At 45.7% G+C, this 12292-nt stretch overlaps 2 protein-coding genes across 4 annotated transcripts in view; one reads left to right on the forward strand and one right to left on the reverse strand.

Moving 5' to 3' along the window:
* The window catches only part of LOC102287974 (two pore channel protein 2), a 56507-nt gene extending 48634 nt beyond the window's left edge, over positions 1–7873 (forward strand). The window contains exons 17-19 of the mRNA XM_070380057.1: positions 339–452; positions 678–802; positions 4869–7873. Coding sequence (XP_070236158.1) covers positions 339–452; positions 678–802; positions 4869–4999 — 370 coding nt within the window. The 3' untranslated portion in view covers positions 5000–7873. The remainder of the gene's footprint in view (positions 1–338; positions 453–677; positions 803–4868) is intronic.
* A 230-nt stretch (positions 7874–8103) lies between these two features.
* BUB1 (BUB1 mitotic checkpoint serine/threonine kinase) overlaps positions 8104–12292 on the reverse strand; it is a 33216-nt gene continuing 29027 nt past the window's right edge. For 2 of the 3 annotated variants that reach the window (XM_070380055.1, XM_014476956.2), the window contains exons 21-25: positions 11135–11296; positions 10807–10964; positions 10529–10703; positions 9047–9153; positions 8105–8700 (exon numbers count right to left, since the gene is read on the reverse strand). In XM_070380055.1, coding sequence (XP_070236156.1) covers positions 8505–8700; positions 9047–9153; positions 10529–10703; positions 10807–10964; positions 11135–11296 — 798 coding nt within the window. In that variant the 3' untranslated portion in view covers positions 8105–8504. Of the gene's footprint in view, positions 8701–9046; positions 9154–10528; positions 10704–10806; positions 10965–11134; positions 11297–12292 lie in introns of all 3 variants that reach the window. The other variant, XM_070380056.1, reaches the window with a different exon arrangement.

The raw sequence follows: 12292 nt of genomic DNA on the forward strand, positions 1-12292 counted from the left end.
AAGTGACTTATCATCAGCTACAACACAGGGAATATGGCCAGTGTTTTATAATAACTATAACTGGACTATAACCTTTAAAAATTGTGAATTAAAAAACCCTCTATTTTCTTAATAGTCATTGTTTAAATAGGATGTAGAGGAAGACTGATTTTCCAGATGAAAGAAAGTTGTGCCCAATGCTTGAAAGACACGTTGTCATTTCTTCATGTTATGTTTTCTTTGCAAAGATGGGCAGCCTTTTTCTCATTTGGGCTTGAAAACTCTTTGGCATTACGGTTTCCCATCACTTAGACCATGGCTGACTCAACATAACATCCTCTTCTTTTATTCTTTCTCAGTATTTTCATAGCGTTCATCTTGGAGGCGTTTTTTGTGGCATATTCGTTAGAAAAGAGCGAAGTGGAAACTGCCATTGAGAAGAAGATTCAGGAGCTTGGAGTGGGGGTCCAAGAGTGAGTAGCAGTTCCTGACACGGCTCGTGGACTTTGGAGTGGGGTGTTCTTGTCAGGGTCCTGACCACCTTTAACCCCCGAGTCCCATGGCAGCCAGCTGGCTCCTGGGTGCCAGTCCTGAGACCCTCACTGGCTGCACCGGCGGCGTGGGGCCACGGCTGGGAGGACAGAGAGGGGCTCAGCTGAGGGACTCGGCTGTGTTCACACATGTCTTCCTCCCTGAAGGGAAGAGGTGCAGGACGGGGGGCTCATTGACAACATGGACGCCAAGGACAGTGGCTTCAGTGCGGACGAAGGAGACAACAAAAAGAAGGACTTGAAAGGACTGTACTTCAGAATTGCATCAAAAAGTAAGTTTTAACCCAACCTGAAACTGCCTCTGATCCATCCTTCTCATAGCAGCTGGTGTGATGTTTCCAGAATGCAAACCTGACCTTTAGGGGCTTTCTGTGGGTCAAGGGTAAAGACCTGCCATGGGCTTGGGGGCCCCATATCTGGTTCCCTTGAGTATCTCAGCTCAGGACCCCCTATGCCTTTGCCCTTCAGCCCTGCTGGCCCTACTTCCTTGGCTCCCCTGCTCCATCCTGCACAGGCCCTTTGCACATGCTGCTCTCTCCCCATGCCCTCATCCCACCCCACCTTGCCTAATCAAGGCCTCTCCACCTACAGGTCTCTGCTCAGGTAGTATTTCCTCGGGGAAGCACCCTGGGCTCCCCAAGAAGTCAGGTGGTCCTGTGAGCTCCCCCAGCTCTCCTCCCCACCTTTTAGCACAGGTCAGCAGCACATTCATTGCTGAGTGACTGCCTGGTCACCATCTGTCTTCTCTGCAGACTCAGAGCTCCACAGGTGCAGGGCTGTATCTTTTTTGCTCTCCATTGTGTCCCCAGGAGATCAGTGGAGAAATAACTCTAGAAAGAATGAAGAGGTGGAGCCAAAGCAAAAACAGTACTCAGTTGTGGATATGACTGGTGATGGAAGTAAAGTGCAATGCTGTAAAGAGCAATATTGCATAGGAAGCTGGAATATTACGTCCATGAATCAAGGCAAATTGGAAGTGGTCAAGCAGGAGATGGTAAGAGTGAACATCGACATTTTAGGAAGCAGTGAACTGAAATGGACTGGAATGGGTGAATTTAACTTAGATGACAATTATATCTACTACTGTGGGCAAAAATCTCTTGGAAGAAATGGAGTAGCCATCGTGGTCAACAAAAGAGTCCAAAATGCAGTACTTGGATGCAATCTCAAAAATGACAGAATGATATTTGTTCGTTTCCAAGGCATACCATTCAGTATCAGAGTAAATCAAGTCTATCCCCTGACCAGCAATGCCGAAGAAGCTGAAGTTGAACAGTTCTGTGAAGATCTACAAGACCTCCTAGAACTAACACCCAAAAAAGATGTCCTTTTCATTATAGGGGAATGGAATGCAAAAGTAGGAAGTCAAGAAATACCTGGAGTAGCAGGCAAATTTGGCCTTGGAGTACAGAATGAAGCAGGGCAAAGGCTAATAGAGTTTTACCAAGAGAATGCACTGGTCATAGCAAATACCCTCTTCCTACAACACAAGAGAAGACTCTACACATGGACCTCATCAGATGGTCAATACCAAAATCAGATTGATTATATTCTTTGCAGCCGAAGATGGAGAAACTCTATACAGTCAGCAAAAACAAGACCGGGAGCTGACTGTGGCTCAGATCATGAACTCCTTATTGCCAAATTCAGACTTAAATTGAAGAAAGTAGGGAAAACCACTAGACCATTCAGGTATGACCTAAGTCAAATCCCTTACGATTATACAGTGGAAGTGACATTAGATTCAAGGGATTAGATCTGATAGAGTCCCTGAAGAACTATGGATGGAGGTTCATGACATTGTACAGGAGGCAGTGATCAAGACCATCCCCAAGAAAAACAAATGCAAAAAGGCAAAATGGTTGTCTGAGGAGGCCTTACAAATAACTGAAAAGAAGAGAAGTGAAATGCAAAGGAGAAAAGGAAAGATATACCCATTTGAATGCAGAGTTCCAAGGAATAGCAAGAGGAGATAAGAAGCCTTCCTCAGTGATCAATGCAAAGAAATAAAGGAAAACAATAGAATGGGAAAGACTAGAGATGTTTTCAAGAAAATTAGAGATACCAAGGGAACATTTCAAGCAAAGATGGGCACAATAAAGGACAGAGATGGTATGGACCTAACAGAAGCAGAAGATACTAAGAAGAGGTGGCAAGAATACACAGAAGAAATATACAAAAGAGATCTTCACGACCCAGATAACCATGATGGTGTGATCACTCACCAAGAACCAGACATCCTGGAGTGCAATGTCAAGTGGGCCTTAGGAAGCATGAATAAAGCTAGTGGAGGTGATGAAATTCCAGTTGAGCTATTTCAAATCCTAAAAGATGATGCTGTGAAGGTGCTGCACTCAATATGCCAGCAAATTTGGAAAACTCAGCAGTGGCCACAGGACTGGAAAAGGTCAGTTTTCATTCCAGTCCCGAAAAAAGGCAATGCCAAAGAATGCTCAAACTACCGCCCACTTGCACTCATCTCACATGCTAGTAATGCTCAAAATTCTCCAAGTGAGGCTTCAACAGGATGTGAACTGTGAACTTCCAGATGTTCAAGATGGTTTTAGAAAAGGCAGAGGAACCAGGGATCAAATTGCCAACATATGTTGGATCATTGAAAAAGCAAGAGTTCTAGAAAAATATCTGTTTCTGGCTTATTGAATATGCCAAAGCCTTTGACTGTGGATCACAACAAACTGGAAAATTCTTCAAGAGATAGGAATACCAGACCACCTGACCTGCCTCCTGAGAAATCTGTATGCAGGCCAAGAAGCAATAGTTAGAACTGGACATGGAACAAAAGACTGGTTCCAAATCAGGAAAGGAGTACATCAAGGCTGTATATTGTTACCCTGCTTATTTAACTTATATGCAGAGTACATCATGAGAAATGCTGGGCTGGATGAAGCACAAGCTGGAATCAAGATTGCTGGGAGAAATATCAATAACCTCAAATATGCAGCTGACACCACCCTTATGGCAGAAAGTGAAGAAGAACTATAGAGCCTCTTGATGAAAGTGAAAGAGGAGAGTGAAAAAGTTGGCTTAAAACTCAACATTCAGAAAACTAAGATCATGGCATCTGGTCCCATCACTTCATGGCAAATAGATGGGGAAACAATGGAAACAGTGAGAGACTTTATTTTCTTGGGCTCCAAAATCACTGCAGATGGTGACTGCAGCCATGAAATGAAAACATGCTTACTCCTTGGAAGGAAAGTTATGACCAACCTAGACAGCTTATTAAATGCAGAGACATTACTTTGACAACAAAGGTCCATCTAGTCAAAGCTATGGTTTTTCCAGTAGTCATGTATGGATATGAGAGTTGGACTATAAAGAAAGCCAAGCACTGAAGAATGAGGCTTTTGAACTGTGGTGTTAGAGAAGACTCTTGAGAATCCCCTGGACAGCAAGGAGATCCAACTAGTCAATCCTAAAGGAAATCAGTCCTTAATATTGGAAGGCCTGATGCTGAAGTTGAAACTCCAATACTTTGGCCACCTGATGCGAAGAACTGACTCATTTGAAAAGACCCTGATGCTGGGAAAGATTGAAGGTGGGAGGAGGATGAGATGGTTGGATGGCATCACCTACTCAGTGGACATGAGTTTAAGCAAGCTCCGGTAGTTGCTGATGGACAGGGAGGCCTGGTGTGCTGCATTCCATGGGGTTGCAGAGTCAGACACGACTGAGAGACTGAACTGAACTGAACTGTATTCCCAGGGCCTCACAATGTGCCTGGGACACGGGGTCATTAACATTAGCTGTTTAATTACTTTACTGATTTGCAGTGAATTATGGATTGACGGAGTAAACCCAAGGGGGCTTCCCTGGTGGCTCAGTGGTGAAGAACCTGCCTGCCAGTGCAAGAGATTTGGGTTTGATCCCTGGGTTGGGAAGATCCCCCTGGAGAAGAAAATGACAACCTGCTCCAGTATTCTTGCCTGGGAAATCCCATGGACAGAGGAGCCTGATGGGCTACAGTTCATGAGGTCACACAGAGTTGATAATACTTGGCAATTAAAGGACAAAATCGAGTGAACGCAAATCTGTCTGAATTCCAGCCAGGGCTTTGGTGGGGACACCGTACCTTGCAATTAGACACAGCACAGCATAGATGCAGGGAGGAGTGGGGCGGGCACGCCACCCCAGAGGTGGTCCTCCTGCCTTCTTCAAGGAGGACCTTCTCCTTGCTCTGCAGAGCCTCCGTGGGGGTTGGGAGCTCCGTGGGAGGGGCTCCAAGGTCCTCCTTCGGGAAAGCCCCGGTCTGAGGGGCCGGGTGCACCCCTCCTCCCCCACAGTCCGGTTCCATGAGCCCTTTCTCCTTTCTCCCAGAGTACAAGACGGTGGACACTTTGTTACAGCAGATGTTTGAGTCTGAAATAGCTCCAGAGGGTAAAGACCCTTCCTTGAAGGAGATTCTCAACTTCTCACCCAAGAAGGTCAATTTTGATAACAGCGCCTGATCCCGAGCCTGGAATTGTGCACGACCGGAAACCAAGATAAGCTATCGTCACTGTTCGCGTTTCCTACCTAGAGGTTACTTTCTCAGCCCAGGCTCCCATCTGTGTTTTGATAAGACTGTGAATCGCCCTGCCCATCCTGAGTTGCCGGCTCTGTGTGGTCATGCTTAGAGCTGATCATAGAAGTAAGGAGAGGAAAATCTATAAGGAGTTTATGGAGGGCATTGCTCATACATTTAAGTCCTTTTGATGGATATAGAAAAGATTTCCTTTATTTTTATATGATACTTTGCTGTTTTACTAAATGAATACTGTGCTGTGGTGTTACTGAATGAATTTAAAATACCAAAATATGCTAAAGGAACACGTCCTAGTATGGTAGCTTTTAGATGCGGTGTTTATTCGAAATGAAGAACAATATGAACGTGAAGATCAAATTCTGTCACAATTGCTTCTTTTCAAGGGAGGCTCTCAAAGTTTGTTGAATTAAATTATAGCAAGATTTTGAGTCAGTTGCTCCCTGAGGCCACTTTCCCATTTCAAATCTGTCAATACATCAACCTACTCCTTCTGGGAAATTAAAGGGATTTATTTTATTTAAAGGGCTTCCCTGGTGGCTCGGATGGTAAAGAATCCGCCTGCCAAGCAGGAGACTTGAGTTTGATCCCTGGGTTGGCAAGATCCCCTGGAGGAGGAAATGGCAACCCACTCCAGTATTCTTGCCCAGAGAATCCCGTGGACAGAGGAGCCTGGTGGGCTGCAGATGGAGTCGGAAAAAGTCAGACACGACCGAACGACTAACATTTTTCATTTTATTTAAAACACTTTTAATTGTGGTAAAAAAGACAACATGAAATTTACCATCATAACCATTTCTAAGTGTACAGTTCAGTTGGTTAAGTGCTAGTTGCTCAGTCGTGCCTGACTCTTTGTGACCCCATGGCCTGCAGCCCATCAGGCTCCTCTGCCCATGAGATGTTCCAGGCAGGGATACTGGAGTGGGTTGCCATTTCCTTTTCCAGGGGATCTTCCCAACCCAGGGATTGAACCTGGGTCTCCTGCACTGCAGACAGATTCTTTACCGACTGAGCTACAAGGGAAGCCCAAGTAGATATTAAATCTGAACCTTGGTGAATCCAGCCCATACCTGGGCACTTAGGATGAGCTGGGCCCTTGCTCAGCTCGAGACATGGGGTAAATGGAACCCAGCTCTGTCCCCAGGGAACTCCAGTCTCCATCGATCTCCGTCGGTGAGTTGGAGGTTTCTTTGCCCCCAACACTGCTGTCTGTGGCATCCATCTGTTACCCCCCACCCCCTTTAAGATTTTTTTGTAAGGACCATTTTTAAAGTCTTTATTGTATTTGTTACAATGTTACTGTTTTGTATGTGTTGATTTTTTTGGCCCCCAGGCCTGTGGGATTGGAGAAGGAAATGGCAACCCACTCCAGTGTTCTTGCCTGGAGAATCCCAGGGACTGGGGAGCCTGGTGGGCTGCTGTCTATGGGCTCACACAGAGTCGGACACGACTGAAGCGACTTAGCAGCAGCAGCAGCAGGCCTGTGGGATCTTAGCCCCCTGACCAGGGATCGAACCCTCACCCCCTGCACTGGGAGGTGAGACCAACCACTGGACCACCAGGGAAGTCCCTCAGTTGCCCTTTGGATGCAGAGCTTTTGTCCTTGTGCAGATAAACCATGTATGTGATCCAGACAACTAATTTATAATGAAATGAAGATAACTGCTACAGTTTGTACCATGAAATGGAGAAAAACAAAAAACCAAAAACCCATCACTACCACCACCACCAAAAACGATCTACTTTCCTAGTGTGTATTTAATAAAATGACTTCTTTATTTCGATGGAGCCTTCCTCCCTGGGGACAAGGCTGCAGCTAGGAAAGCTGACTGTGCAGGTGGTGAGTGGAGTCCTTGGCACAGACTGGGCACCAGATGGGTGGCAGCAACGCTGAGATGACACTGGTCAGGTTGAGGTTGCTGGTGTGAAGGACACAGAGGGTGTCTTGGGTGTGATGGGGCTGAAGATTCAGTAACAGCAAATGGGCTGGCAGGGAGGCAGGACATGTTGACAGGGGCTGGAAGCAGAGGCCAAGGGTCCTCCCTGCCCGAGACAAGAAGGCGCCACAGCTGTTTTCCACAGATGGACTCATTTAGCTCTGAGTTTAGTACAACAGGGGGCTTCCCTGGTGGCTCAGACAGTAAAGAATCTGCCTGCAGTGCAGGAGACCTGGTTTCCATCCCTGGGTCAGGACAATACCTTCGAGAAGGGAATGGCAACCCAGTCCAGTATTCTTGTCTGGAGGATCTCATGGACAGAGGAGCCTGGTAGGCTCCATGTGGTTGCCGAGTTGGACATGACTAACCGACACTTTCACTTTAGTAAAACAGCACCCTGATCTGTTTTAGTCTTGTTTCCACTGCAAACATTTTCAAGAGGAAAGAAAAAAATCCCACAAATGTCTTTATCAGTGCTCAGTTGTTTTGACACTGTGAGTAAATCTAATGTTGTTTTCCTTCTAATTTGAGGATATGTTTAATCAGTCATGTAGGTTATATTATTTTTAAAATAAAAACATATTTGCAGGACTTGCCTGGTGGTCCAGTGGTTGAGACTTCACCTCCTAATGCAGGGGCTGGTCAATGAATGATGTTGGCTGCTGTTATTTCAGAGCTAATTAATGATGTATGGGGTTTATATGACTATTTTCAAGATCTGGCATAGTCTTTTTCACAGTACTTTTAAAAAACAAGACGCTTAAGATTTATCCCTGCATTATTTCCCATGGATAGCAATGAAGAACAGGTACGACAAAGGGCATGTATGCGTGCTAATCACTTCAGTTGTGTCCCGTTCTGCGTGACCCCATGGACTGGAGCCGCCAGGCTCCTCTGTCCATGGGATTCTCCAGGCAAGAGTACTGGAGTGGGGCGCCATGCCCTCCTCCAGGGGATCTTCCCGACCCAGGGTTTGAGGCCATCTCTTATGTCTCCTGCACTGGCAGGCGGGTTCTTTACCACTAGCGCCACTTGGGGAGCGATACATATATATACATACACACACACAGTTATATATATAAAGGACATGCATATTTTATTCATAAACACATGAAGTCCGCTGGATACATTTGGGGAAATTTTGCTTATTTTACGCAAATATAAACCTTTAAATTTGGGTGAAAAAAACCTGACGTGGCTCTTTTCTGGCTTAAAGTAAACAGGTCAGTGTTTTAAGCGCTTTCAGAGCACGTCCTTGTGCAGACTGTCCTCATAAATGCTCGTATCCACCCCAAAAGCCGTGAAATCAGCTGCTAGGCAGGGACCTTATCCTGTTGTGTATTTTATTGAAATATCTGTAACAACTATGTCACATGGATATACTTTGTGGGCTTTTATTTTTAAAAACATTTACAGTAATAGTAAATGTAGACATCGAGGTACTGAGTGAACGGGCAAGTATTTACCAGGTGATCTCCAGGGAGTGTCCATATTTTATTTCCGAGAACGCTTATATTCTAAGAGCAGTACAGTTAGCCTGTTACACAGGGTCTTGATCTTGCTGGTATAGTGTTCTTGAAATGTTTTCTTTAGCCTCTGCCTTAACAAATCCAAAGATGGAAGATGATGACAATCGGGTATATTCAACATGATGTGAAAAAACTCATCCCACATGTCCAAGTGAGGAAGCCTGACGAGACAGAGCCATAAAAGAAGGGTGAAGTGTAGCCTTCAACACACATGGCAACCCCACTCTTGCATCTGACTTCACTCTCACCTAAAGCCAACTTAATACATCAAGAATGGAAATGTTGGCTCTATTATAACTAAGAGAAAGTAGAGATTCGATTAACTGTCTACACACTTGTTGAACAAAAGTTACGGATGGAGAAACAGAACCGCTTAACTCTCAGTGCTCAGAGGGTCAGGACTATGCTACGTCACCCTGCTTCCCAAGGCATGGATGTTCGTGGCAAAGGTCCATCTTCCACCAGACAGAAGGCAACATCCACTGGAGCACCAACGCTAATACCCACCTTCTGAAAAGACCTTCAGGCTTCCAGATGCCCCCTTCATTTTTCACTTTCATGTAGGTGCCAAAAAGCATGCAGTATATGGTTGCAGCAACTCCAAAGTAATCAATCTATAAAGGAAATACGGGTGTCAACAGGGGCCTCCCGTGCAGCACAGGGAGCTCTGCTCAGTGTCGTGGGCAGCCTGATGGCTGGGGCGTCTGGGGAGAAAGGACACACGTGTATGACCTCCCGTGCAGCACAGGGAACTCTGCTCAGTGTCGTGGGCAGCCTGATGCGTGGGGCGTCTGGGGGAGAAAGGACACACGTGTATGACCTCCCGTGCAGCACAGGGAACTCTGCTCAGTGTCGTGGGCAGCCTGATGATGGCTGGGGAGAAAGGACACTGGGGAGAAAGGACACACGTGGCAGACCTCCTGGGGAGAAAGGACACAGGGAACTCTGCTCAGTGAGCTCTGCTCAGTGCAGCCTGATGGCTGGGGCGACACACGTGTATGACCTCTGGGGAGAAAGGACACACGTTGTGGGCAGCCTGATGGCTGGGGCGTCTGGGGAGAAAGGACACACGTGTATGTATGGCTGAGTGTCTTCACTGTCCACCTGGAACTATCACCATGTTATTAATTGGCTATACTCCCATATAAAATAAAGTTTTTTAATAAAAGAAAATGAAAATATGGGTATGTATCAATGATTAAAATAGTAATTTACACGTGAGTAAATTATCATGTCTGTCCAAGTTATGCAGCAAATACAATAAATCATAGGAAACAGTAATAGGATTTCAGTTTTAAAGAATTTTGGAAGCCACGTGTCAGCCCTCACACTGACATGCCCTATGAGTGGCCATCTAGGCTTTGCTGGAGGCTTCCACAGACGGCAGGTCACCCCCTCTGCACCCCGACGGAACATCTCAGAAGTTCTGTTCTTCTTGGGCCACCGTGTCGTTCACTCTGTCATGAGGCCAGAGCAGTGTTAACCCCGTGGATGCCCCCCTCCTCCCCAGGGGCTAGCTGTTGTTTCTGAGCTGCACCCCAAGCCCCACGAAGTGTGGCGTGCCTACGACTGAAAACAGCTCTGCAGTGTGGTCTGTCTCCAGGGCTAGAAGAGGACTGCTGCTGCTAAGTCGCTTCAGTCGTGTCCGACTCTGTGCGACCCCACAGACGGCAGCCCACCAGGCTCCCCTGTCCCTGGGATTCTCCAGGCAAGAACGCTGGAGTGGGTTGCCATTTCCTTCTCCAGTGCATGAAAGTGAAAAGTGAAAGTGAAGTCGCTCAGTCATGTCTGACCCTCAGCAACCCCATAGACTGCAGCCTCCCAGGCTCCTCCATCCATGGGGTTTTCCAGGCAGGAGTACTGAAGTGGGGTGCCATTGCCTTCTCCAAGAAGAGGACTACACCAGCTCAAACTACCTGGATGCCCAAATTCACGGTGAGACTGCAGTGAACGTAATACAGGAAAGGTTCCACATCTCTAGTTCTCTACCTGGTAGTTCCATGGCTTGTTACTGAGCATCTCAATACACTGGAAACCAGAAGTTTCACACTTTCCTGTAAATGCAGTTCCTTTGGGAAAAAGTTTCATGTCTATACTCTGACCCAGGTCAATCAGGACCAAGCCGTTAGATAAGTCATCATCTTTGTTGTCTTGTTCCAAAAATCTGTGTTAAACACAAACAAGCACCAGGCTGTGTAAGCAAAGAAAATAAAAGGCTGCTGGGGGGAGATGGTCAGAGAAGTACTCGTTCAAATTGCAACACTTGCCTGTTTCCGAGTATGAAATTATCTGGCTTGATGTCTCCGTGGATGATTTCACAGTCATGGACTTGCTGGATCATGCAGAGCATTCTGATAGCAAAAGCGAGGACTAGTGCCTGAGGCATCACTTTTTCAGGGGTATTTTTATAGAGATTAATGGCATTCTAGAAACAATGGACAGTGGAATGTCCTGAGTTGGCTGCCCATGATTAATGAAATTTCAAACCAAGAGCTTTGCCCCACCCACCACTCCAATAAAAGCTTCAAGTGCAAAAAGGGATGTGCAAAGCAAAAAAGGTACTTCATGCTTGTGTCATCAAAGCATCACACTTACTAATAATGTGCCATAACTGTAGAGGTCTCCTACTAACACGCTGCCATTCTGGAACAGGTGGGCTGAATAAAATTTGATAAACATGTGTTGCATACTTGGCTTTAGTCTTTCCATCAGCTGGGTCCCAATGTAGAATTCCCAGAGGTTGGGAGGCTTCTGGACCTGCAAAACAGGTAATGTAACATTCACATCCAGCTCATCATGTTCTGTAAAATGACTGCAAGAAAGCAACTTCATCCAAAAAAAAGGGGGGGCATGGAGTAGAAAGGTATGACAAGCTATGAATTGCTGCTGCAGTATGGGGATTGCTCCAAGATAATTTTAGCGGCAAGGCAGTTCTGAATCCCTGTGGGATAGTTTTGTTTCCTAAGTGCAGACAACATATCTAAATGAAACCATTACTATCTTTTTTTAAAAGACAATTTCTTTTAATATTTATTTGGCTATGCTGGGTCTTAGATTCAGCATGCAGAGTCTTAGTTGTGGCATGTGGGGTCCAGTTCCCTGACCAGGGCTTGAATGCAGGTACCCTGATTGCAATTTGATTTCAAAAAAGGAAAGATTTATCCATTTGAATGCAGAGTTTTAAACAATAGCAAGGAGAGATAAGAAAGCCCTCCTCAGGGATCAATGCAAAGAAACAGGAAAACAACAGAATGGGTAAGACTAGAGATTGCTTCAAGAAAATTAGAGATACCAAGGGAACATTTCATGCAAAGATGTGCACAATAAAGGACAGAAATGGTATGGACCTAAGAGAAGCATTAGATATTAAGAAGAGGTGGCAAGAATACACAGAAGAACTATACAGAAAAGATCTCCACAACCCAGATGACCACGATGGTGTGATCACTCACCTAGAAACAGACATCCTGGAGTGCAATGTCAAGTGAGCCTTAAGAAGTATCACGACGAACAAAGCTAGTGAGGTGATGGAATTCCAGTTGAGCTATTTCAAATGCTAAAAGATGATGCTGTAAAGGTGCTGCACTCAATACGCCAGGATATTTGGAAAACTCAGCAGTGGCCACAGGACTGGAAAAGGTCAGTTTTCATTCCAATCCAAAGAAAGGCAGTGCCAAAAATGTTCAAACTACCGCACAATTGCACTCATCTCACACGCTAACAAAGTAATGCTCAAAATTCTCCAAGCCAGGC

The sequence above is a fragment of the Bos mutus genome, chromosome 11 (assembly GCF_027580195.1).
Source record: "Bos mutus isolate GX-2022 chromosome 11, NWIPB_WYAK_1.1, whole genome shotgun sequence".
Taxonomy (NCBI): Eukaryota; Metazoa; Chordata; class Mammalia; order Artiodactyla; family Bovidae; genus Bos; species Bos mutus.